The 27,821-nt window shown below is 39.4% G+C and overlaps 1 protein-coding gene across 1 annotated transcript in view; it reads left to right on the forward strand.

Annotated features, from left to right (window-relative positions):
- The first annotated feature begins 4,039 nt into the window (after nucleotides 1-4,039).
- Nucleotides 4,040-27,821, forward strand: part of LOC149525834 (protein mono-ADP-ribosyltransferase PARP4-like) — a 64,159-nt gene continuing 40,377 nt past the window's right edge. Inside the window, exons 1-12 of the mRNA XM_089777842.1 lie at nucleotides 4,040-4,239; nucleotides 6,746-6,941; nucleotides 8,354-8,492; nucleotides 9,641-9,719; nucleotides 10,293-10,406; nucleotides 11,119-11,268; nucleotides 14,110-14,247; nucleotides 16,348-16,521; nucleotides 18,819-18,979; nucleotides 21,136-21,273; nucleotides 24,041-24,139; nucleotides 24,362-24,545. Of these exons, the coding sequence (XP_089633968.1) occupies nucleotides 4,108-4,239; nucleotides 6,746-6,941; nucleotides 8,354-8,492; nucleotides 9,641-9,719; nucleotides 10,293-10,406; nucleotides 11,119-11,268; nucleotides 14,110-14,247; nucleotides 16,348-16,521; nucleotides 18,819-18,979; nucleotides 21,136-21,273; nucleotides 24,041-24,139; nucleotides 24,362-24,545 (1,704 nt within the window). The 5' untranslated portion in view covers nucleotides 4,040-4,107. The remainder of the gene's footprint in view (nucleotides 4,240-6,745; nucleotides 6,942-8,353; nucleotides 8,493-9,640; nucleotides 9,720-10,292; nucleotides 10,407-11,118; nucleotides 11,269-14,109; nucleotides 14,248-16,347; nucleotides 16,522-18,818; nucleotides 18,980-21,135; nucleotides 21,274-24,040; nucleotides 24,140-24,361; nucleotides 24,546-27,821) is intronic.

The raw sequence follows: 27,821 nt of genomic DNA on the forward strand, positions 1-27,821 counted from the left end.
AGAGGCCTGGGACCAGAACTGCTCTTTTCTGTGTAAAAGGGCTCGACAACTCAGAACTTGCTCCCCTCCTTGTTGGGTTGCTAATTTCAGTTGGACTTGTTCCTGGAGCTCTTATGACATCATCTTTATTAAAGATTGATCTTTAATTCTTGGAGGGTTGACAAACTTACCTCCATGGTCCAAGACAGTCCAAACATGGTGATCTTCCAGCCAAGCTTCAATAGAAACCTGTTTAATTGGGCTTAGGGTAATGTGTCTGGCTGAGTGCCTGTTGAAATGCTCATTTTAATAATGGTGTAGTATATATTTATAATGCTGTGTCAGGGTGCCTAGAGCTGTTGGCATGTCTTCCTTTATCATAATTTAAATCTAAAAAATAAGGGGGACAAAACTGTGCTCTCATTAATAATTTTTAGTTTGCTGTTAACATTTTTAAATGAGGCTAATTAATGACTAAAACACGTCATCAGTGTGCGTGGAAACTTTTCCAACATTTGAAGTCTTTAAATAAAGTTTGAGTGTCTTCCTTTATATTATCTGACCTGGGAATTTTGCAGTCAAGGGTTTTCTTGCCTATAGATTTTTCTTTTGGGCCTTGTTTGGTGCCAAAGACAGGACTTGTACAGTGTATGGTGCTCTGCAAAATCTAAAACTCTGTTCTGGTGAATATGGGGGTTGATTAGAGATTAGAAGTTTCCATTCTATAAAAAATTCCAAAATTCTGAAAAATAATCCATTTTTGGAATGACAAGTAGAATTTTCATAATTTCTCGTGGAAGAAAAGATCCTCCAGAAGTTTAAGAAACAAACATTTTCAAACAAAATTGAGCCCCTCTCCTAAATGTTGTGGCTGCTGTCTCAGTCTGGTCTTCCAGGACTGTTATAAACAGGTTGCTCGCTCTCCAGCTCTGGCTTCTAAAGTTCTGTCAATTGTCAAGAAACCTGCTCCTACTCTACCACTGATGGGGCACTATTTTTTTTATTAAACAACGAGGAGCTTTTCAACTACAAAAGCTTATGCCCAAATAAATCTGTTAGTTTTTAAGGTACCGCAGGACTTCTCATTGCTTTTGTATAGACAGACAAAAATGGCTACCCTTCTGACATTTGTCACCATGCAAGTCACTGTGGGTTTTTAAAAACATTTTACTGAGACAAGTCACAACGCTACATCCTACATTACTTATTGAGGATCAGGCTAATATGCAAAGAACCTGACTAAAGACTGGCTTGCTGGCTGGGGAGCCCACCTCTGAGTATGCTAAAACAGGTGAGCAAATTAGTAGATACTTGTTATTTTAGGCACCTCTCTTTGTACCTACTTGATGTGAAAGTTTTTCCATTACAAGGGCAGCACATAATTTACTATACAGGTTGAACCTCTCTAATCCAGAACTCTCTCATCCATCATTTCATGTGTGTGGCCAAGTTTCCTGTGGTCCCATAAAGTTTGTTTACATCCACCTGTCCTATCTCTTAGTGTTCTGTGTTATTATTTAGTTCTAATTTACCCCTAAGTGCCCTCTAGCAGCACAGTAAGCTGTAGAAGTGTTGGTAATGCTGCTAGACAATATTGACATCCTGTGGTCCAAAAAATTCTCTCATTCAGAATTGGTCAGGTCCCAAGAGTTCCGGACTAGAGAGTACCAAAAAAACATAGGAGAAGTTGCATATTTCCTGTAACATGAAATATCAGTTCCTGATGCTAAGAAATTAATTTGTTCTGTTTAAAATGCAGCTTCATTACTGCAACATTAAGTAAGAAGGTTGGGAATCCCCAGGACACAAATATTTCCCGGACAAAACCATCGCCTCTGCAAGTATGTTCTCCTTTTCGTGCAAGCCCTCCAATACAGCATCTTCCTCACAGCAAATATATAATGGACCCTAACTGGAGTTGATTACCTTTGATACAGACATTTTAAAAATATTCTTTGAGCTCTACAAATCAAATACATAGATTCTTCTCCCAAATAAAGACCCATCATTCAAATCAATCATTTTGTACAAATTCCTCTCATCTTTCCATCTGTGTTTTCTTTTCTGCATCCAGGACTGGCCACAGACTTTGCCCAGATCTGGGCAATGCGGGTGGGGCTCAACTCCAGGCCCTGGTGGGGCTTTGTGAAAGGGGTGGCACTTGGGGCTAGCCTTTTTTGGCCAGGCCTCAGTGCCACCTGAATCTCAATACATAGGGCTCTGGTGGTGATTTAAAGGGCCCAGGGCTATGGCTGCTGTTGCTGCTGCAGTAGTAGCTCAAATCCCTGGGCCCTTTGAAATTGCCAGGCCCTGGTGCAACTTCCCCCTTTGCTCCTCCCTGTTGGTGGCCCTGTCAACATCTGTTCCAATCACAATCATATATATCTTAGAAATTAAATCTTGTTCCAGCTTTCTCCTGGGTCACCTCCTCAAATGTATTTCAAGGTCTTAAAAGGATCATCTTATATCCAGATACCACAGTGAAATGTTTGACTTGTAGATGTTGAAAATATGGACTCTTTATATTATTTACACAGCACCATATAAACATGCTGTGAGTGGGAATGGAGCATGCCAGTGTCCTGTCCATGCTACAGATTCTGCTCTTCATGTTCAGGCTAAGACTTTGGGAAACCCTGCATGGTGACTGGGGACATCACAGGCTGCATTTAGTTAGGCCGTGATACAGAAAATTTCTTGAGCTCATGGTTAACTTTAGGCATGCAAGTGTCTTTAGTGGGACTTACTGAAGTGCTTTGATGGATCCAGCATGAGTCTCTCATAAATAGCAGCCACACCAGGTAACTTCTAATCTGATGCCCTGCCAGAACCGGTTCCAAGCAACCTTAAATGCAATTCACCATTGAGTCTAGGTGAACTCACTATTTCGAAATAGCAAAATGCTATTTTAAACTGCATTTTGTGTGTAGACACGTTATTTCATAATAAGAAATATTTTGAAATAATTATTTTGAAATTAGTTTGAAATAACACTGTAGTGTAGACAGACCCTTACAGACACAACAGCATTACATGAAAATTCATAGAGCTCTCTGGGGATACAAAATTTGTATCTGCATCTAATCAGTGATCTGCAAACATGGTCCTTGGATATAAAGCCGATATCTGCAGATTTGCAGAGCTCTAAAAATTCTTTATTTCATGGGGAAGGGATAGCTCAGTGGTTTGAGCATTGGCCTGCTAAACGCAGGGTTGTGAGTTCAATCCTTGTAGAAGCCATTTGGGGCAAAAATTCATCAGGGATGGTACTTGGTCCTACTTTGAAGGCAGGGGACTGGGCTTGATGACCTTTCAAGGTCCCTTTCAGTTCTAGGAGATAGGCAATCTCCATTATAATAATCTTATATACATTTCCAGCAACTGTATGCATTTGTCACAGAGCCACAGGAACAGCCTTCTCAAGCAGCTCTGGAACAGCGCCTGGGATGACCCCTTCCATGTGTCAACCCCCTCAGGGTCAGATTCTTTCACTGAGCTAAGCCTCTTGCCTTCATCACCTCCTGGGATTGAATCTCAGAACCTTCAGCAGCTATCTGCTCCCCTCAGCAAGTCCCCCTGAACTGGATACTCAGGAAGACCTAAACACCCAAGGAAGCAGTGCACCCTGACCTGCCTAACTCTGGAGTGACTCTCAGCCAGCATAGTAAAAACAGAAGGGTTTATTAGACGTTCTTAATTATCACCAAGAATAGAATTCAGAACAAAGTCCATCTTGATCAGACCAAGCCAGATTCCTCTCTGACCCCCTTGAGTTGCAGTCCAGAAGTGTCTTCTCCTTCTAGCAGCCCAAATTTAGCAACCCTACCTCAGTCCTTTGTTCTTGTTCATGGGCAAAACTTGTCACCTCGCCAACCTCCTTAGCCTTCAATTAATTGTGATTATTTTTAATCACAATTTTTTTATTTAATCCTGAGTTAACTGCTATTAATCAACAGTCCTAGTTAAAGTCTATTCAGAGTTGGCCTTTTTTCAGTGGAATCTTTTTTAAATGTTTCTAGTGTAGACAAGGCTGTAATGTTTAGTAATAGGTCACTTGGGTGGGCTATGGAATGCAAGCAAATTTTGGAAGTTGTTTTTAATTAAAACTTTGTTTTGTTTTTTAATAGGATGACTGTGGCGATCTTTGCAAACTGTGTGTTCTTTCTTAAAGTGAAACATTTACCCATTCAGGAAAAGAACAGATTGAGAACGTGCATTAAAGAAAATGGTGGACTAATTTATTTTATGCTAAATCATGAGGTATATTTCTTTTATTTTCTTTTTTGTGTGTGTGCTCTAATGGGAAAATAACAGGTAATATGAACACTGAAAAAGATTAAATGGTGTAGAAAGTGTGTGAATGAGAGAGCCTCCAGGTAAACATTTTAATATAAATAATTCTATTTATCAGTGCAGTTGTAATGCATCTATTATATAATCATTAGGTGTCACATAACAATTAAGAACGATATCCTTCCTGTTCACAAATGGACCAGAATGTCTTTACTTTGTTCTATATCATTTTTTATGGCAGTCTTTTTCCAGGAAAAAATTACCAGGCCATTATTTTTCTTATCACCAAGGTATTGCACATTGTGACAGGTCTTGCATTAGGCATTAGCTGAATTTTTGTTTGGGTTATTAAAAATCATAGAAGCGTAGGACTGGAATGAATCTTGAGAGGTCATCTAAGTCAGTCTCCTGCACATAAGGCAGGATTCTGTAATAACTAGATCATTAATGACAGGTATTGATCTAACCTGTTCTTAAAAACATACAATGAGGAAGATTTCATAACCTCCCTAGGCACTCTGACAGGAAATTTTTTCTAATGTCCAACCTAAACCTCCCTTGCTGCAATTAAAGACCATTGCTTCTTGTCCTATCCTCAGAGGTTAAGGAGAACAATTTTTCATCCTCCTCATAACAACATTTTAAGTACTTGAAAACTGTTATCTAGTGCTTCTCTCACCTTCTCGCCCCAGTCTTCTTCAGACTAAACAAACTCAATTTTTAATCTTTCCTCGTGGGTCATGTTTGCTAGATCTTTGACCATTTTTGTTGATCTCCTCTGAATTTTTTGTTCAATTTGTCACATCTTTCTTGAAATGTGGCACCCACAACTGGCCACAGTACTCCAGATGAGGCATCATTAGTGCAGAGTAGAGTGGAAGAATTACTTGCTTACCACCTTCCTGTTAATATATCTCAGAATGATGTGAACTTAACTTGCAAAATGGTGACTCATATTTAGCTTGTGATCCACTATAATCCCCAAATACTTTCCACAGTACTCATTTTTATATGGCCATTTCCCATTTTGTACGTGTGCTTTGCATTTGTCCTTAATTTCATTTTATTTACTTTAGACCATTTCTCCAGTTTGTCCAAATCAATTTGAATTTTAATTCTGTACTCCATAGCTGTTGGAACCCCAGCTTGGTATCGTCCACAAACATTATGAGCATACTTTCTATGCTATTATCTAAATCATTTATGAAAATACTAAACAATACTTGACCCAGAACTAATCTTTGCAGGACCCTACTCTCTCTGCCCTGCCAGCCTGGCTGTGAACCACTGATAAATACTCTCTGGGAATAGTTTTCCATCCACTTATGCACCCACCATATAGTAGCTCCATTTAATCTGTATTTGTGCCTTGGCCTTTCTAATTTTGTTCCTACAGACTTGTATAGTTTGTTTTTATTTATCCTTTGTAATTTTACCTAGTTTCCATGTTTTGTAGGGCTCTTTAGCAAAGTTTGGGTGTGAGAGCAGATGGATGCCAGAAAGAAGGCAATTATATTGTAGTTTTTTATTTGCAATGCACATTTAAATGCACATTAAATGTACAGTGGAAATAATGCCAGGTACCTGATCCCAGGATGGGCTTAGCACTGAATTCAGTGGGAAATGAAGATAAACAGAACATTATGGATTTAAGACCTGGAAGATGAAGATATTTTTTATGCACAGAAGTAGTGAACCATGCCAAGAGTCCATATTGGTGTGCCTCAATTTTGACCTACCTCCTGGGAGAGAAGGTGGTTTGATCTTTATGTGTTTTACTTCTTGTTTTTTTCTGATTGAAACTGCAAATGTGGTTTCTAATTAGGGAAGAAAGATGTTTCAGAGATATGGATGCTTTCCTTAGCTCATACATGACTTCTCTGTATGGAGTGTTGAACAAATTGTTTAAACCTTACTATTATTTATACTACTCCATAGGAATGAGTGCCACTTTACAAACATTTAAAAAATAACAGGTCCCAGCTTTCAGGAACCTATTGTTTAAATTATGTATAATAGAAAGAGGTGACAAGGAATTGTTTAAAGGGAAGTATATTAGGAATACAACATACACACATAATCCCTTCCCTTGCAATGCATCAGTTTGATGGCAACTGTTTAAAAGTGCATGTGGGTTTAGAACAAAAAGTGAAGAGTACTGAGTCTAGTTGCAGCAAAAGTATTCAACAGATGAGACAGATCATCTTGTATTGTCAACTCAGAATCTCCCACAGCACGTTACCACACCTCTATAGTATGGACAGATGGCAACATCTAATCATATCAATTACTTAAGAACCAAAAAATAACTTGTGAAATTTTATCTTAATATGTTGTCTTTTAGAGTTAGGTAATTCACTATTCTTATATTATTTACAAATATGAAATGACTATTGAGTAAACAAACTAAATCTGCAGTAGCTACTTATTTTTGTATCTGCATAATGAGTGTGATTTTTAACCTTGTTTTCAGTGTACCCATGTCATTGTGGATAATGTTGCTTCACTCAGCTCTTATCATCTGAAAACTATCCAGAAGCATCAGCTTCCCATTGTAAGTGCCGATTTCATATGGAAATCAGCTGAAGAAGGAAAACTTTTACAGGCTGATGAATATGAAACTAGTAAATCATTGGAAGGTAGTTCTGACCAAAAGCCAAGCCATTGTGGTAAGTATATTTAGTGACATTTTTTATGGGCTGGTTACTTTGGAAGGGTAGTGTGATGGGGCAGTGGCGCCCTGCACTGGGGACGGTGCCAAATCCCTGTGCGGGGAGCAAGCGACGGAGACGAGACTGGCCACTTCACCGGTGTGTACAGCCAGCGATCACACGGGGGAGGGGGCAGCGAGGGAGAGTAGCGCAAGGGCCGGGGAGGAGAAGCGGACGGAGACCCTGGAGCATTATGTCACCCAGCGCGCCTGGTGTCTGGCCCAGACTCCCTTACGGGAACTTGTCACAGGCAGTTTTCATTTAGAACTAATTTTAAATGGATCAGCAACAATGGTTGTTTGCCAAAAATTGGTATAATAGTAGCTGCAGAAAAGATGCTGGGTATAAAGGACGACAACATATTGGAGTCTTTCCACTGATTTTAATGGGCTTTGGATCAGGCCCTGAAATAGGAATATCTGTATGGGTAAAATAATAAATCCAACCATGACAGTCTTTTTGATGCCACTGAAAAAATATCACTTGTAGTTAGTTAGAAGCCTTACTTTTGTTCAGCACCATAGATTGAGTTATCAGAATACTATGTTCATTTCTAAGACGACACACTTTGAGAAATAATGAAATCTACAGGGCATGCTGTAATAATAGAAGTATGGACTTAATAGTAATGAATATAGAAGAAGGTTTTGAACATACTAAAATACTATAATTAAGGTACAGACTACAGTTCTACTCAGAAAGAAAAATACAAGATGTCCGTTCTGACTGTGTGAGAGATTACTCAAGAATTTGAAAATAAACCAAATAACCTGTTTTAGGTTATTAATCCCCTCATATAGTGTCATAATTTTTTTCCGACTGAGACTTGTTCATTATTTCATAATCATTTTTTAACCCTTCTAAGTAACTTTTATTTCTTTTTGGTTTTTGGTGATAGCAGTATCTCCTAATTAATTGTCATCTCTAAGTTTTGTGTGTTGTTCACCCCCTCTTTAAGTTTGTAGTAAAAATGTCATTTTACTTTTCTGAACAACTTATAATGCAAAATTTAGTATCTCATGGATAAATTAAAGTTACAGATCACTGTGGTCTTGAAAAACAAATACAGGGTTAAGAGTCAGGAGCCACTAAATTCTAATCTTGGCTCTGCCACCAACTCACTGTTGGATCTTGGCCAAATCATTTTACCTCATTGCCTCAGTTTCTCTATTTGTAACCTACTACCGTTTGTCTTAACTACCTGATAGGAGTAATGTGATGATTAATTATTTAGTATCCATACAGTTCTTTGAACATGGAAAGCACTTTGCAGATGCTAAGTAGCATTATTGATTTCTGAGCTATTAATATGTTAAACCTAAGTAAGCCAGGTAGATGGAGTAATGCCAAGGAATGTATTTTGATAACAGATGAAAAGAACCATCTGTCTTCTGAGCATGACATTAAGGAGAAAGAGGATCCCACTGAGAAGAATGCACAGACCCTGCCCCTGGAATCGGGCCCCACACTTGTTAAAGCCGGCCCTGACCAGAGGAGTGAGGTGTCTCAGTTGGGGGCCACATCAGTGAGGGTTGAAGGTTTTGGGAGTTCTTTTGCTTCTCACTTGTGTGGTCCCCAACTGATTTTTTGGTGGGTTAGTGGCCCCCAACCCAAAAAAGGTTCCCCACCCCTGCCATAAAGAAAACATTGAAATCTTTTGTGTTGAACATAAATTAATATTTTTACTTTATTTAAAATTAGTTTTGATAAACTAACATGAGAAAGTTAAAACGATCGATCTGTTTAATAATTTAAATTAAACCGTTCTTCCTAGCTGCAGCACTAGCAAAATGGTTTGGATGTACAGTAAAACTCCGATAGTCCGGCATCCAACTGTTCGGCACTCCTGATACTCTGGCATCAAAATGCCAAGCGCTCCTGACCAGCTGATTAAAAAGCCTGCTGCTCAGCACACGGCTGGCTGTAACCAGAGGAAGCATAAGATTGGGGGAGGGAGAAAGGGAGTGGGATCGTGTTACAGTATGGAGAAGAGCATTTTGCTTCAGCGAAGGGGAAAGGGGAGGGGAGGAGGAGGAGGATCACGTTACAGCAAGGAGGAGAGAGACCTGAAGAGAAAAGGGGAAGGGAGGGGGAGGAGGATCAGATTACGGCAGGGAGGAGCTGCAAAGAGGAAAGGGGAGGGGAGAGGGAGGGAGATTGTGTCCGGGCCAGCTGTTAAGCCATGCAGCTGTACCAGACCTCTTGATTCTCCGGCAAATCTGATAATCCGGCACCACCTAGGTCCAAAAGGTGCCAGATTATCGGAAGTCTACTGTAATTATGTAATTAACGGTGAGTTTCCATTAGCAACTGGTTGCCCATGTAAAAGTTTACACGGAGCCAGGTGGTCCACGGACCAAAAAATTTGAGAACCACTAATATTGAGGAATGCTAAAATGCAACTGGGTGGTCAAAATCATAGAAGCCATTTAGCAAAATAGTGGGCCAGGCAGTTAAATCAACTTTTAGTGCAACTTTTATGACAGTGATTTTTACTTGTTCAGAATAAGTTTTTTATTTTCCTGAGCTCTGAAAAAATAGACTTACATTGTATAAGTGTGAGGCTGGCACTTAATGTGATGGTGCAACCTTATAAAAATACGGATTTATATGATTTATTTTTAAAAGTTTGACAATTTCAATTATTCTGATTTCAGATTTTATACAGAAAATGATCGAGATACTCCTTATTTTCCACAAGATTTTGAAGTTGCAAAATATGATGTCCTTGAAAAAGTAAGCATCTTTAGTGACATCTCTTATGTTAGTAGAATGCAGTAGGATCAAAAAATGGTTTGCAGTTTTGTATGCATTACTTAATTCTTTACTTTTACAAATTATTATGCCATCATGGTCACAGAAACAAAGAACAATATTGACATACCAATATAAAGTAGTGCCTCTTTCAGTGCCTAACTCTGCTTCAAACAAACTAATTTTTATAGAAACCCACAAGGTAATAATACAGTACAATAATATATCTAGTCTTTGGGCAGTTTATACAGGTAACAAAGGTTTGCTATAAATATATTAAATGTAATTTAAATAGAGTAAGCTTTCATTTAAAAATGCAGAAGACTTTCAGATCTCTGATACTGACTAGAGCTTCTGGATGCTGCAGGAATGAAAATAATAAATAATTGCTATTCATTCCATTAATGCTTTCATAGCAGTAAACCGTGATTGTTCCCTATAACAATGAAAAGTTTGTGGAGGATATTGGAAAGTATGACAACAAACAGCTGAAGAAAACATTAAAGAAAATATGAACTGGAAATGTATTGAAATTAAAATGGTTTTTTTTTTCAGATTAATATTGAGAAAGGCAAAGAATTTGTAGTTATTGAATTGCAGTGTTCACAGGAATCGTGTGAGTTTCCCTTTCGAATATCTGTACACTTCAGCATGTCAGATGGATTTACGGTATGCATGGGTTTTTGCCATTGTTGCAAGTTTGGTTGTTTATTTCAATACTGAGAACACCTATCCCACAGTGCTAGATGCCCTATTAGAATTCTGAAAAAAAACACTTCACCTCTCAGGTACTTAGATTATATCAACATTGTCAACTGTTAGGCATTCTTGGAATGTTTTTTTTCTCATTTGTTTAGTTTGTCCACAGTTCTTGCCATTCCTTCTTTGCTCATATTTAAATTAGGTGTTTAAATTTCAGTTAGTTTTTAAGGCGATCTTTTGGTCAATTTGTTCACAATTAATAACCCTTTTGCCTGTTTGTCTCAGCTGGTATAGGTTGAGCCTCTCTAATCAGGCACTCTCTGATCCAGCAATATCCATGGTCTGTCATGATTTACTTAGCTGGATGTCTACTTATCATGGGTGTGGCCAAGTTTCCTGTGATCCCATAAAGTTTGTTTACAGCCATCAGTTCTGGCTCTCCATGGTCTGTGATGTTATTTCGCTCTAAGTTACTCCTAAATGTCTCTAAGAGCCTACTAAGCAGTGGAAAAGTTGGTAATGGTGCTAGATAATACTGACCTCTCATGATTCAGATAATTCTCTGGTTTGGCACTTGTCAGGTCCTGCAGGTGCCAGACTAGAGAGGTTCAAACAATAGTGTGGCATACCACAAAACTTCTGTAAGTCTTTTTCTTATGTATTTTGATGTTATTCACAGAGTAAAAAACTGTTCATAAGAACTAAGACTTCTGAAGAAGTAAGAGAAAATTATGAGATTTATGTTAAAGATCTGAAGAACCAAGATTTCCTGTTAAGAGAAACCCTTCCCCTAGGTGCAGATTATTTAGCCTCCACGAAATTACAGGAGGTTAGTATGGTTTATTTGTTTGAATTCTTCTGTTCTTAATGATATATCTTCAGTATCTTCCAACAATTCTTTCTTATTCTAAGCAAAACACTGTGTTGTCTGATACTGCTATGCAGTAACTAATGGAAAATGCCGACTTCATGGTAATCACTGGAGCAAAAAAAGCAAATATTTTAATAATCTCCCTCTGTATACATTAGAAAATCTCTCTATACTTTCTTTCTCACCTTTGGATGTGTGGATTGCACTGGTTTGTATGGCCCTACCTTACTTCTCCAGGTTTTACCTTATTAGAGGAGTGTCTTGGTGATAGGCTTGTACTATTTTTGCCAGAGCTTTTTAAACCAATAGAAATAGTATGTACTCTCAATAAAGACAACAATAACTTTCCTAGTGGAAATGGGATAGATTTAGAGTCAAAATTTAAAAAAAGAACAAGTTAAAAATCACCTAGAAAAGTTAGATGTCTTCAAGTCACCAGGGCCTGATGAAATGCATCCTAGAATACTCAAGGAGCTGATAGAGGAGGTATCTGAGCCTTTAGCTATCATCTTTGAAAAGTCATGGAAGTCGGAAGAGATTCGAGAAGACTGGAAAAGGGCAAATACAGTGCCCATCTATAAAAAGGGAAATAAGAACAATCCAGGAAACTACAGATCAGTCCGTTTAACTTCTGGTGCAAGTAATTAAGGAATTGATCTGCAAATAGCTGGTAGATAATAAGGTGAGATAACAGCCAGCATGGATTTGTAAAGAACAAATCATGTCAATCCAATCTTTTAGCTTTCTTTGATAGGATAACAAGTCTTGTGGATAAGGGAGAAGCGGTGGATGTGGTATACCTAGACTTTAGTAAAGCATTTGGTATGGTCTCACATGACCTTCCTATTGATAAACTAGGGAAATACAACCTAGATGGGGCTACTATAAGATGGATGCATAAAAACTGTTCCCAGAGAGTAGTTATTAATGGTTCACAATCAAGCTGGAAGGACATAACAAGTTGGTTTTGGCAGGAGGTCTGTTTTGGGACCGGTTCTATTCAATATCTTCATCAACGATTTAGATATTGGCATAGAGAGTACGCTTATTAAATTTGCAGATGATACCAAGCTGGGAGGGGTTGCAAGTGCTTGGAGGATAGGGTCATAATTCAGAATGATCTGGACCACCTAGAGAAATTATCTGAGGTAAATAGGATGAAGTTTTATAAGGACAAATACAAAGTGCTCTATTTAGGAAGGAACAGTCAGTTTCACACATACAGAATGGGAAGTGATTGTCTAGGAAGGAGTACTGCAGACAGGGATCTAGGGGTCATAGTGGACCACAAGCTAATTGTGAGGCAACAGTGTGAGGCTGTTGCAATAAAAGCAAACATGATTCTACCCTGCAATGATTAGGCCTCAGTTGGGCTACATCTACACTGCAGGGTTTTTGCTCAAGAAGTCTTTTGTGGAAGAGTTCTTGTGCAAAAACTTCTTGCTCAAAAGCATGTCCACACCTCAAAAGTGCATCGCAAAAGCGATGTGCTTTTGTGCAAGAGAGCTTCCACACTGTATGGACGTTCTTGTGCAAGAAAGCTCTGATGGCCATTCACAGAATGGCCATCAGAGCACCTGTGCTTTTTCAGATAGGCTCTTTTTGCACAAGAAACCCCTGCATAGCATCCACACGCACCTTTTTGTGCAAGAGTTGTAGCGCAAAAAAGAGTTATGCCTCGTAGAAGGAGCTATACCTTCACTGCAAAAAGCCCTCAGTTCTGTCGATTGACGGTAGATTTTATTCTGCAAAAACGTGCTTGAGGTGTGGACGCTCCATGGGTTTTTGCACAAAAATGGCCATTTATGCGCAAAAACCTTGTGGTGTAGACTTAGCCTCGGAGTACTGGAGTATTCTCCTTGGCCTCTGATGTTAGGACAAAAGCAATGGGCTGAAGTTGCAGCAAGAGAGGTTTAGGTTGGACCTTAGGAAAAACTTCCTTTCGGGGGGTTAAACACTGGAAAAAAATGCCTAGGGAGGTTGTGGAATCTCCATCTCTGGAGATATTTAAGAGTAGGTTGGATAGACATTTATCAGAGATGATCTAGATGGTGCCTGGTCCTGCCGTGAGGACAGGGGGCTGGACTTGATGATCTCTCAAGGTCCCTTCCAGTTCTAGTATTCTATGATGCTATGAGTTTGAATCCTGAACTTACAGGAATCAATTGCATAATAAAGAAAATAGTAGTGACCTGCTGTCCATTATCCATCAACTCTCAACTGAATTGCTCCTGCAGTCATGAAGACTGGGGAAGGCATGGAAGCAATTTTGGGGTAGTCTGCCACAAACAATGGAGGAAAGAAAAGGGGAGCAGAGAACAACTGAGTTAGCTGAAGTATTTGTGTACGACAGAGTCTTCATTTGAGTTTAGGGGATTGATTAGAAAATTTGGTCACAGGAATCGTGGCTGTGGTTCAAGTGGTTTGGGGACTTTTTAAAGGGAAAGGAGAAAGAATCGCAGTGTAGTAGAGATTTTTGTGGACTTTCTTCCAGCAAAGGTGGCAAAATAAACTGGCTGTGTTATATTTAATAATACATCCATTCATTATCAGACACCCCACCCAACTTTCAAGCAAGAACATGGCCTCACTTTTACCATGCTCCTCATCCAGAAGACTTTATGTAAACAAGTCTCCCCTTTTATCAATGGGCCTAAAGAAGTCATCGTAAAAGTTAACATGCATATCATAGAATATTGCGTATAAGAACAGGGAAATCAATGAGAATTTTACCAGTGTGAGAACTGCAGATGCAAGTTTTGTATTTTGCTTTTATTCATTAATATTTGTTTACTACAGCTACTTCTAGAGGAAGCTATAAATTCAAGCACTTTATCCCAAGAAATTAGTGCTTTTGTAGAACTGATCTGGGCAGAAGCACTTGGTCATTTGGACCATTTACTACTTGAGCCAGTAAACAACCTCAGCCTCAATGATGTAAGTTAATTTTGCTGGGAGATGATTACTCTTTGAGAATTAATGTTATGTAAGTATTAATGTAAGTATTTTACTTCAAGCGAGAGTATTTTGCTCTTTGTGCCCTAGGATCAGAACTATACTGGATATAGTTGTATTTAAACACACCTCCATTTCAAAACTAGTATTGTTTTAATTTCAAGTTTGCTTTATATATTTTGCTACAGGAGTTGAGATTACTAGGGAACACACATTAACACTTTTTAAATGCGGAGAAAAGGCATTGTCAGCTAGGATCCCTTAGCTCTGGAATGCATCTTGCTGGTCAGATAATGCTCAGAGCTGCTGATCTTTGGAGAACAATGTAAGGTGGGAAAGAGATTTGGAGTCTTTTAGGGGTGAAAATTTTCCAATATGCAGACACTGATCAGTACTGTGCATTATTAATAGTGTGTGTGTGTGCAAGAGAGAGAGACAGACTGCAGTAGGTGCATTTTATAAATCAGTTAATATATAAATTAGACATATCATTTGATGTGGAGATGTCAGAACCTGTCCACTGAGATGATATTTGTTGGGATATGTAAAAATTAATAGGGTCTGTGATGACCATACATCAGTGGGTAAGGGGTCTAGCCAAAATAGGCAATGCCATTGCCATTTAAACATGTTTTTCCCCTTTGTCCTGGTAGCCTTGGAAGATGGTTGCACTGAACAGTGTCTTATTTTGTCTTCACACTTGTCCATAAAAACATTTTCAGGGTTGAAGCACTCTCTCCCTCCCTATAAGCTGCCGATTAAGACAGTATGTAATGCTTATTCAACTAAAAACCAGTTAACAATAAACAGGGGCAGGTATAGTTATTAATATTCATTTTATGGGAGTTAACATTACTAAATAAAGTTTTAGGAAAAGTAGTGATAGATGTGCAAATTAACATACTAAAATAGATAAAAGGGATTAATTGGTGCAAAATTGTTGCCACTCAGATATTGTGTTGACTGTCCAAGGTAAACATGCGTGGGCAATAAAACAGTTCTGTTTACCCCATCTGCTTCTGGATCGCCTGTTTCTTCTCTAACAAATATTCAGTCATTACCACTATAGATAAGATATGAACCACAGTCCTAGAAGTGAAAAGTTTTGAATCCCAGTGTGTCCCTCTGTAAGAATTAATTTGATAATACTAATATATTCTGACTGACTTCACTGCCAGAAACACCATTATGTGCAATTTCCTGAGAAACAGTCGTAAGTTTCTAAAATATAGGAATTTAAAAGCTGCGATTCGGTTAGCATACATTTTCTAATGTTGCCAAAGGGCCATTGTGAAGCAAGGACCAACCTTGGATCAATACTGACATGGAATAGAACTTGGTTATGAAGTCCCTGGCCTATCTCAAAGCTATTAAACTACAGGATATTGCTTATGGTTTGCCTTTTTCCTGCTATTCTGTGATCTACAGCAGAAAAGATCCAATGGAAATGTATTACAAGTAACAGCCCTATTGAAACTAATTTCAGCTAAGCGAGCAAATCTATTTCCAATTTTATTTCTAATTTGGACACAATGTCAAATGAACAATGGCCCTAGAGTGCAATCTTCAGGCTGTTGTTACAAATACATTTTGCAGTTTGATTTGTGTACTTTGGATAAACTAATGATTTAGAAGTTTCATTAATATTTATAGTTAATCTTCCTGTGGTTTCCAACCATAAACCATCTGTGATAAGTTTTCCATTATTTAATAAAGAATTAGGTTGACCTTGTGAATTTACAATAAACCAAAAGGCATTACCAGCTAATCAAATCCATATTCTTTTTTGTTATCTACTTGGGCAGGTTCTGTTCCCCTTACTTTCTGATTAGTCCTGTTGAAATCAGTATGATTACTCACAGAATAGCTCAGCATGAGGGTAAAATCAGGTCCTTAGTTTTGATTGCCAAACTCCATTGCAAAAAGTCACTGTACTCATCTCATGTTGCAATAACAAAGAACAAATAAAAATTATAATCTTAGTGTAGAAAGAAATTACTCTCTATTTCTAGTGTTTACCTTTTTCAAGCTTGTTGAACTATTTTGTTAGAATTTAATTTTTAATAATCTCTTCTCTTGAAGGTGAGCAAAGCAGAAGGCATTCTACTCCAAATGAAGAATGCAATGAATGAGGGAACACCAGCAGAGGCACTGAAGGCGATGATGATGGAGTTTTATCGAATTATACGTCACAAAAGTGGAATTGACTATAATATTACAAAAAAACTGTTATCTAGCAAACAGGACCTCTGTCAGGTAACATTTTCAGACTGCTAGTAAGCACTGATATGCCCTGTATAATGTCACTTATAAACACTGTCACACTACTAGTGAGTAGGATATTTTTAACTCTAGCAAGGGCTACTAAAATAAAGTCCTATTTTGAATCCAAGTAGCAATGGGGAGCTTATTAGTGGTTCAAAACAACTATCTTTAAAATATGGGTATGTCTACACTACCCTCCTAGTTCGAACTAGGAGGGTAATGTAGGCATACCGCACTTGCAAATGAAGCCCGGGATTTGAATTTCCCGGGCTTCATTTGCATAAGCGAGGAGCCGCCATTTTTAAATCCCCGCTGGTTCGAACCCCGTGTAGTGCGGCTACACGGGGCTCGAACTAGATAGTTCGGACTAGGTTCCTATTCCGAACTACCGGTACACCTCGTGGAACGAGGATAGGAACCTAGTCCGAACTACCTAGTTCGAGCCCCGTGTAGCCACGCTACACGGGGTTCGAACCAGCGGGGATTTAAAAATGGCAGCTCCCCGCTTATGCAAATGAAGACCGGGAAATTCAAATCCCGGGCTTCATTTGCAAGTGCGGTATGCCTACATTACCCCGCTAGTTCGAACTAGCGGGGTAGTATAGACATACCCTGAGATAGATATATTTATCTTTGACCCTCAGAAAATTTGTGGTACCAGAAATCTCACATCCCATAAATCTTGCCCATGACTGATGATGTGGCAACAATATAATATTTTATAATTTAATGTTGTATAATTAGTTTGTGTGTTAGATTCCCCATCATGATCTCTTGTTATACAGGAGGTCGTACTATATGATCAGTGCCTCATCTAATCTTGGAATCCATGAACTGGTATCAGTAGAATTTGGGTATATGCTACATCTCCAGGCACAAGCTGGTGCTACATTGCTTGGACTCTCCATCCTCAGAGCAACACTTCTCCTTGCTAAGATTTTTCCCATTCCCTATGCTCCAAAACCCAGCTTTGTGCATTGCTTTTAGAGCCATTGTCCTCCTGATTGACCAGTGGTTCTTCTGACAACACAATATACAGTAAAACTCCATTAGTCTGGCATGCAATGCTCGGCACTCCTGATGGTCTGGCACCATCAGGAACCCGGAAGTGCTTGGGGCAGCCAGACAATTGGAACTGCTCTGCGCCCGGCTTCCCCGATTCCGCCGCTACTGAAATTGACCAGCAGCTGAATCGGGGAAGCCGGGAGCAGAGCAGCTGGGGTGCTGCCAGGTTGGTCCCGTAGCGCTGCCCCTCGGGGCTGCGGGACCAACCCGGCAGCACTCCAGCTGCTCTTGGAGATGCCTGGAGCAGAGCAGCCGGAGTGCTGCTGGGTTGGTCCTGCAGCGCTGAGGTGCAGCGCTAAGGGACCAACCCGGCAGCACCCCAGCTGCTCTGCCCCAGGTACCCCTATTCAGCCACTGCTGAAACTGACCAGCAGCTGATTCCGGGAAGCCCGGGGCAGAGCAGCTCTGCCCTGGGCTTCCCAGAGTCAGCCGCTGATCAGTTTTAGCAGCGGCTGACTCGGGGACGCCTGGGACAGAGCAGCTAGGGTGCTGCCAGGTTGGTCTCGCAGCGCTGAGGGGCGGCGCTACCGGACCAACCTATCAGCACCCCAGCTGCTTTGCCACAGGCGTCCCCGATTCAACCGCTGCTGAAACTGACCCAGCAGCGGCTGAATCGGGACGCCTGGGGCAGAGCCGGACTATCGGAAGGATCCCCCTCACCCCACCCCAGACCGCTCATAGTCCCCCCCCTTCTGATAGTCCGGCATATCTGATAGTCCGGCACCCCCTGGGTCCTAAAGGTGCCAGATTATCGGAAGTTTATTGTAGCTGCTGAGTGGCAGCCAGGGGGTTGGGACTAGCCCAGAGCAAAGTCAAAATGACAGCCAGCCAACAGAAAGCACTGGCTTGCTAAACTGTTGTGAGATGACCTAATCCATGCCTTGAGTTGGAATTTTATTAAAACAGTTTAACCGCCATATTTTGTTTACATAAGGTGCCATACCTGGTCTCACTCTTGCTAAACATGCTAATCAATAAGTTGAAATATTTTCTGCCTTTGTTCCATTCCAATGTTATTTCACTGTAATTTGTGTGCATGATTTCTGTTTACTATAATTTTCTCTCTTTCCTTATTCAAGATTTTGGTTATTTTCTTTATTAAATGTCACAAGGATAATATTACAGAAAAACCTCACCAAAATGTACAGAATTAGAATATTCTTCATAAACCATTACAATATATTATCCATATATCAGTTATCATTTATATCTTTATGTTTTAGCTAATCAGAGACATGCTTAATGTGTGTGAAACAAGTATGTCAAGCCCTAGCCCACCCTCTCTTGCTAAGTACCGGGCTTTGAGGTGCCAGCTACAAGCTATTAATCCAAACAGTGAAGAATTTTGCAATGTTCAACAACAGGTGTTGAAAAATAATCACAGGTAGGTGATTAATAGTGATAAGATGATCTCAGTAGTATTACAAGAATGAGGGTGGACCATCAGATTTTGTCACAGCAGTGAGATCTTTGGTGTCTGGAACATTCCACACCCTCTAGAGCCAGCAGGCTTATGGAATAGGCAGGGATGGCATTTACACAAGCTAAGAAGCAGGTATAGCATTGAATTCAGGGCTTGAAAGCTCAGGATATCAGCATGTTAGTTGACACTGCATGACTTATGTTGACACTAACAATTCTCTAGCAGTTGTCCCATAGTACCTTGCACTGACTGCTATGAACACAGTTTTGAACTCCACTGCCCCCGAGTCTCAGAGGCCCCTCCTTTAAAATCATGGCATATTTTAATATGTCTTTTCCTACCACTTACCATCCCTCCCTTCTTGTAAGCAACTGACCATTCTGGTTCAGGATCTACTCACTAGATTTGCCAATGCTTGGAGCATGCAGTAGTTATTGGCTCTTCTAGGCCCATGGGGAGAAGAGACTGTGCAGATGCAGTTGTGGAGCAATTGTAGAAACATAAGAAATCGGCCAAAAGTTTGCACAAGAGATGCAGGCAAAGGGTTATGGCAGAGATCAGTAGCAGTGCCACCTGAAAATGAAGGACCTGCAGAAGGCTGGAAGGCCAGTAGTCAATCCAGTACCTACCCTCATATCTGTTGCTTTTACAATGAACTTCATGTCACTTTTGAAAATGGGGCAAAGGTCTGGTCTGTAGTTGTGGCTTTAAATCCCCCTTGAGCACTGTAACTATGCTGACTTAACCTCTGGTGTAGATGCAGCTGGGCTGATGGACAAATGTTTCTGTTGTCTGAGCTACTGTCACTCAGGAAGATGGAGTTCCTACAACCGTGAAAAAACCTCTTCTCTCACTATAAACTTCAGCTGCACTAGAGAGTTACAGTAGCGTACATGTGGCATTGTAGCTATGCTGCATAGTTCCCCTTATCTTAACTCCGTAGGTAGCCTCCTGTGGAGCTATAGCCTGGGAGCTATAGCCAAGATACAATACAGTGTATTAGCGACGAGGAGTCCTGTGGCACCTTATAGACTAACTGAAGTGTAGGAGCATAAGCTTTCGTGGGCAAAGACCCACTTCGTCAGATGCATGCATCTGACGAAGTGGGTCTTTGCCCACGAAAGCTTATGCTCCTACACTTCAGTTAGTCTATAAGGTGCCACAGGACTCCTCGTCGCTTTTGCAGATTCAGACTAACACGGCTACCCCTCTGATACTTAATACAGTGTATTGGAGCATTATGTGAAACAGGAGCCATTCATCTGTACCAAGCCTGGATTTCCCAGGACCTGAAATGATACCCAAAGAAGCAAATTTTTTAAAAAAATGTTGCTAAATTCCTCTCTGCTTGGGTTACTGAGGGAATTCAGCTCCTATTCCTACTACTCTGAATTTGTTATTTAAATATCTTTAAGAAAGGATCCCATCAAAATTGTTTTGTAAGTGAATGTGTATTTTATATGCAGCTGAGCTTCTAGCAGGACTGCTTGGGACTGAGCTTGCAGGCCCTGATCCAGAAAGATACCTTTTAAGCCTTACTCAGTGTGCCACAACTTTCAGCAGCCATTGGTGCTATATACAGTCCCAAAAGATAAATGTCAGTAGCTGCTGGAAGTTGTAGTGTAATGCAGCTACAGTCTGTGAAGACCACAAGCTAGAAAGCTCTTCCCCATAGGTCACCTGGATGGTTGACTCCAAAAGGACAATAAACGAGTAGGCCTAATAAGTGGAAACTTCAAAATCTGTTTTTGTTAATATTTTGGAAAACAAATCTTCTGCATTTTTCACATTCCTACTACAGTTTGAACTCTATGAAACATAAGTACATTTTATAGAAAAGAGGGAAAACTATTATGAGATTATAGGCAATCACCAGTTGGATAGCTCTTATAGAATTACGATTTGTATTCCTGTTTGTCTTAACTGTTTAAACATTTGCAGCATGTTTTTAATAAATGCTCCTTTGTATTGAGTCTTGTTCTTGTAATTATGAAAGAAAAACAAATGAAGACTAGTCATTTGTTGACGTACAAATTAGTTCTTCACCTTTTATCTATTAATTGAATTTTGAACAACTTTCTAACTCACATGACTTTAAAATTTTCAATTTTTTGCAGTGACTGTCCAGTGAAAGTTCTAAAAATATATAGAGTTGGCAGAATAAGTGAAACAGCAGAGTTTCTGAGCAATCTTGGGAACATTCAGTCCTTATTCCATGCATCATCTGTGCGCAACTTTGTTGGAATTCTCTCACGGTAAGAACTGCAGTATTTTTTCCTTAACGTTTTCCATCATCTTTTTACTTTTTTGTTTAATATTTTGAGGTTATAAAGGACTCATTTTTCTGACACTAAGCAAATGCTTGGTTTAATCTTTCAACAATGTCATTTATACAGGTATATCATAGTTGAAAAAATCTTTTTTTAAGAGATAAATTAGAAAGCTGTACTTTTTTTTGGAAAAGGACTAGTATGGATATAAGTGGTCAGATATTGTGGTAGTAAACATAATTTAAATATCTGGTGTCAGAGCTCTTCCCCGCTCTCGCACTCAGAGTGCAGAAGGCGGGGGCCCACAGGAGACCTTAAAAATACCTTGCCTCTATAGGCTTCTGCTTAAAAGCTCCCCAAAGCCACAGATTCCCTGGCCTTAGGAGGCATGCTGCCACCACCAAATGACCCCTTTCTTCTTGAACCCAGGAAGGAAGCAGTTGGACTCCTTCCAGGGGGGTATCCCCGACCTCTTTTAGCACAAGAGAGCTGGAAAAAAGAGAAAACAAACTGCAGTCTCTGGTAGATGATCTCTCAGTCTTAGGCAGACACACGCCTGTTTCCTTCCAAGACACAAGAATCAAATCATCACCTTAAAAAAAGTGATTTTATTAACAAAAACAAAAAGATATACTTGATAAAACATACTTGTTTGTTAGGTGTTACAAAGCAACTAAGAAAAGAGCAAATTAAAACAAAGAGAAAAACCTAAGTTTAACCCTTTCGTCACTGGGTGCTGGACAACACCACTCATATCCATCACTCCTGAGTAGCAAAATAACTTAATTTGTTTTCAGTGTGTTCTATTTCAGTTCAATCATTACCCTGACAAAGTATGTAGAGAAATAGTGGAAAGAGTAATAAATGTGAATAAATATCTCTCCTTCTAGTGAGCATTATATTGCTGACCTCCATCCTCCATTTTAGATGTTATTTTTTAAAATATGTGTGTATGTACTATTAAGCACACAAAACAAACTTCTGCTGCTGTAACCAATAACTTACCATGCACATTGTTTATTTTCATCCTGTGTGTTGGATGTAATTAAGGATTAGATCCATCAAACATTTGCAGCCAAAAGTAGTAGCAGTACTAACAAATTCTATGGGTCTGCTCACAGTAGTAAGTACTGAGTTAATTAGTGAGTGTTCATGTAATTATCCTTTGTGATTGCTGCTCTTGATAACAAGAATCTGTTAACTCTATTTCCATGTAGAGGGCCATGCACATCTATGATACTGTGTCAAGGTTGTTCCCCATTCTGGCTCTTTGAGTGCAGAAGACAGGGGCTTGCAAGAGACTTTAACATACCCTGCCACTAAAAGTTTCTGTTTAAAATCTCCCCATGGTCGCAGATTCCCTGGCCTTGGATTGCAAACATCCCTTTGAGAACCCAGGAAGACACATTTGGGAATTTCTTTCTGTGAGTTACTCTTAAGCTCTTTAACCCTTGCTCTTGAGAGTGCTTTAAAAAACAAACAAACAAAAACCGCAATTCTCTTAATAGCTGACCTTGCAGTCTTAGGCATGCGCACACAGAGCCTCTTGCCTCCTAGGACACAGGAATCAGATCATGGTCTTAAAAAGTAATTTTTATTAACAAAACAAACCATACTTTCTGAAACATTATTTGGTTGCTAGGTGTTACAGAGCAACTGGAGAAAAAAGATTAAAATACAGATAATTACTTCCATGGGATTCAGTTTGGAGAGTGAAGTGAAAGTGGGAATTGCATGTGCTCATCACAAAAAAGTCCAACAAAACTGAAAATAACCTAATAGTGACTGACTAAACATTCTCTGTTCTATTCACATATCTATTGTTCCAAGATTTAGTCCTTCCTATGGTATGGATATCTCTGTATATTCCTATTTATTACTCTGCCAATCTTTATGTCATTAGGAATTATATATTTACTTCCAGATCACTGATTAAAATATTGAACAACATCAGGCCTACCTAGCCTAGCCAATCCATGAGGAACTCAAGTAGAAACATTCCCATTTGATGATGATTCTCCATTGACAACTGCTCTCTGAGTTCTGTTAGTTAGCCAGTTCTTAATCTATTTAAGACGTGTTTTGCTGATATTATATAGTGCTATTTTTTTCACAAGAATGTCATGCAGTACTAAGTCAAATGTCTTACAAAAGTCTAATGATATTACATCTATTCAGTTACCTATATCAACCAAGTTTGTAATCTCATCAAAAACTGAAATTTGGTTTGTTTGACAAGACCTACTTTCCATAAAAGAAGACTAAAGTTAGGGATCAGATTTCCCTTTTACTCCTGAATACTCTACCTTTTATGCCCACCCTTGTTGTGCTTAGGTAATGTATGTGTTTGTGATATGTATATGAGGTTACACACAGTAGTTTATAGAAAAGTAGCACTATTTTAGATAAACCAGACAAATCTTATGTGCTGGTTTCATGTTAATGTGGATGTTTGCCAGTGATCATTGTTCTTTTTTTTCACTTTGTAACATGCTGTTCTTATGTGCTAGAATTAGAAAAGTAAGGAATACATACTGTAATATTCCCTTGATGAACTTCACCCATGGTTTACCCCTGTTGTAACTAATCCAATAATGTCTCTGTTTTACTGAACATTTTCCAGAACTCCCTTTTCTTGGTTTCTGTAAATTGTATTTTGTCTTGTTTATGAGTTACTCAGGATGTATTAATCATGGGACTATATGTCAACATCCTTCTACCTTCATTAATTGTAATGCTATTTCTTTTCTAGAGGTCTCCTTTTACCAAAGATAGTGGTTGAAAATCATGGCTTGGAAAGAACTGATATTGGGAACTTAGGGAGTGGCATTTATTTCAGTGACTCCATCAGGTCTGAAATACTTAATTATAATATTGTGATTTTTTGACTCTTAAAGAAATTTACATTTCTTTTTGTAATGTTTTAATTTAATTTTAAGATAATTTTAATGTTGAAAGTTATTCCTTTCCATTTTTATTGACATTTCTATTGAAACTTAAAATAAGAAATGCATATTAATGTAAACTGTCCAAACTGTCTGTGCCTGTATATATGATTTTTCTTTAACTATAGTACAAGTATTAAGTATTCTTCACCAAGTGAAATGGATGGAACGCGACTATTGGCTGTTTGTAATGTAGCACTTGGAACCTGTTTGGACTTGTATAAAAAAGATGTGACATTAACTAGTGCGCCATCAGGATATGACAGTGTTCATGGAGTCCGTAAAACAGAAAACATCTATTCAGATTTTGAGGTACTGAAATCAGATCCAGCCCAAAAAAGGGCATTGACATTCTTTAAAACTCTTGGATTTATTGTGCCAATGTTACATAAGAGGACAGAGGGAGACTGAGCACCTAGGTAGTATTTACCATTCCACCACTGAATGGTTATGTGGGAAATGGTCAAATCATTTAATCACTTTTATCTCCATTTCCTCATCTGCATAAAGTGCATATAATACCTGTATCACAGGATGTTAAAAATGTGTAAAAAAACCATTTGAGCTATGGCATGAAGGGCTTTATTTAAATTAAACCTATTAGTGTTATTTCCTATTACAGTGGAATTTTCCTAAAAATAAGCAGAGAGAGATTTTTATATTGAACTTGTTTCTAATGAAGTGGGGTGAAAATCTTGAACTACTTCACTACCTTTCAGCACTTTCATGTCTCATATACCACATGCACAATAGGTTTTGGATGTTGAACATAATTAGGCGTTGTCTATACTAGCTGAAAACCATATTCTACCAAGGCTGCAGCATTACTAGACTAATCCCTTCAGTAAGGCATTGCTTCACTTATAGTGAATTTCATTCCACTTTGCATATTTCTTATGTATCAAATAGATGCTAAATGCTACATTCCAAGGAAATTATTTCCCCTGCATCCTATAATAACCACTTTCACATAGTGCAAGGAAAGGGCAAGGAGGGTCCTGGCTCCCAGGTGCTCTGCACTGAGAGTAGAGAATGGTTGCCAAGTATGCAGTTCTTCCAGCCCATCTGGGCTATTTATACAGTCATGGGGGCACCGGGAGGATTAGCCCCAAACACCGATACCCGCAACTGCTATTTTGCTGCTCTGTTACTGCTGGCCATTGCACTCAGGAGATTCCTGATTTGCCCTGCCTGATGTCCTGCCAAGATGTCCTGCTCTGCACTCAGGGTCTCATGTCTCAGCCCCAGATGACATTTGTAGCAGGCATGGAAGATGCTGTTATTCCTTAGTCCCACAACCTGCTGCTTTCCTTCCCCAATCTGTTGGTGGCCACTGAGACTCCTGGCACTAAGAGCAGAAGTTATTTTGTCAAGAAGCTATGCTCACTCACTGAAACTTTGTGTGTCTGGTGTCACAGTTCAGGGCATCTGCACCTCTATTTCCTCGCATGGTTCAGCAAGCACCCTGGACCCTCAGGCTCACAGCTTTTGCTACTCTTGTATGAAGACACGTCTCACTATCTTCTACCTCTGGTATTTCCAGGCCAGACAGTTCCCCTCCTCCTCTGTGTAACTCACAGCACAGATAGTCTGCCCAGACAGACCTGCTTATCTTCTCTTCGTAGATGGATAATAGTTATGGTTAAAGGTTTGTCATGGTTATTTTTAGTAAAAGTCACAGACTTTTGTGGGCAATAAACAAAAGTTAATGAGAGCTGTGACCTGTCTGTGACTTTTAATAACTGGGTAGAGAGAGAGCATGAGGAGGGAGGGAAAATAACAGCTGAACCCCAATGGATGGGGAGTGACAGCCCCACCACCATGGGGATCACAGCTCCAGCTTCAGTCCCTCCTGTTGCCATAGGATAGTGAGGGAGAGCACGCAGTTGTGGCCTCATCTCTTACCAAAACCACAGGAAAGGGGCGCACAGCAACAGCTCAAGCTTTGGCATCAAATGAAATCATGTGCGGTGCACAGCCCAGCACTGACCCGCCTAAAGCCTCAGGGAACTGGGGGACACACACACACTCCCAATTCCGGCCCCAGCTGAAGCTGTGAGAAGGGTAGGTGCACTGCCTTGGCTCCTGCCACAGCTGTGAGAGGGGCACACAGCCCCAGCATCAGCTGAAGCCATAGGTTAGGGAGCACAGCTCCAGCTCTGCCATAGACAACTGAAGCCGAAGTCACAGAAGTCAGGTAAAGTCATGGAATCCATGACTACATCATATCATTAATAATAGTGTTATAAGTATAACTTACCACACAGTTCTTTCCAGCCATGCCTACTTTATGCTCAAGGAAAAAATATTTTGGAGAAAACATTTAAAGCAATAAAAGTACATGCATGCTAATGAGTTTACCGAATCTTACCCCACCCAAGAGGTTTATGGAGGTCACAAATTCATTAATTTCACCTCAGAACAAGCATACAGCCTTTTGAGGTCTCACCAGGCCAAATTCTTCTAGGTCAGTGCACTCTATTCTTCTAGGTCGGTACAGGATCCTGCTTGATTGGTGTATCAGAAAGAAGGCTCTGAATGATTTTAAACTTAGGTTTTTTGTCTAAAAGTTTTTTCTTGGTGAGTCTCATGAAAATCCAGTTTGGACCAATGTATGCATATGTCCCTGGGGGACTTCAAAGGCTGAGAATGGAGAAAGTTCATTAGTATCCTCCATTGTTAGAGAAGGTACATTTAATGTCACAACATCACATACACAATTGCATTTGCTTTTTAATAGGTCTGCTATGAAAATTTAATTTTCATTCAGTAAAACTTATTTTAATTCTATAAGGTTTGTTTGGGCTATTGTCATTCTGTCACATATGGAGTATAGAAAACAACTATGAAAGAGTGTTCCACTATCTTATTAAAGTATAAAATAAATATAACCCCTGCTTCATATTGTTTAAACTATAAAGTTAGGAATAAGTGCAATACTGTGCAAACTAATAGGCATAATTGTTGCCTATGCAGCCATAGAAAGAAAACTGATAATTTTACTTGGCATTCCTTTGAGGAACAATTGTGTTTTAAATAATTTTTAAGAGAGATTGGACACCTGTGGCTTTTCCCCAAGTAGAGGATGCCATGAAAGAAAGCATAAACTGGTGAGTGAGCCAAGAAGACAAAGGCTATGTCTACATTGCAGATTTTTTCTGGGATACCTCCGGTATCCCGGAAAATCTCTGCCGCATCGAGGGAACACGTCTGCTCTTCCAAAATTTTTTTCGGAAGAGCAGACACACTTTTTTGGCATCCTTGTAAACCTTGTTTTATGACAGAGGTTTTTTTTTCCTACATTTATCCCAGTGTCAATGGGACAAATGTCAGAAAAGCCTCTTCTGAAAAAAAAAGTGGAAAAAGCTACGCAAATTGTGGTTCGCAATTTGCATAGATTTTTCCAGAAGAACAGTGCAGTGTAGACATAGTCAGAAGGAGCTGTCAGTAGTGAAATTTGAGCAAAGAGAAAAGAACAGAGATGTAGTGCTTTGAAAACAGTAAAGCAGTAGTACTAACACCATATGGTGATATTATGGATCATAGCTGAGATGTCACGTAAGATCTGTTCTTAAATCAGTTTGCAGA

Source organism: Pelodiscus sinensis, chromosome 1 (genome assembly GCF_052426305.1).
Source record: "Pelodiscus sinensis isolate ZL-2025 chromosome 1, ASM5242630v1, whole genome shotgun sequence".
NCBI classification, from domain to species: Eukaryota; Metazoa; Chordata; order Testudines; family Trionychidae; genus Pelodiscus; species Pelodiscus sinensis.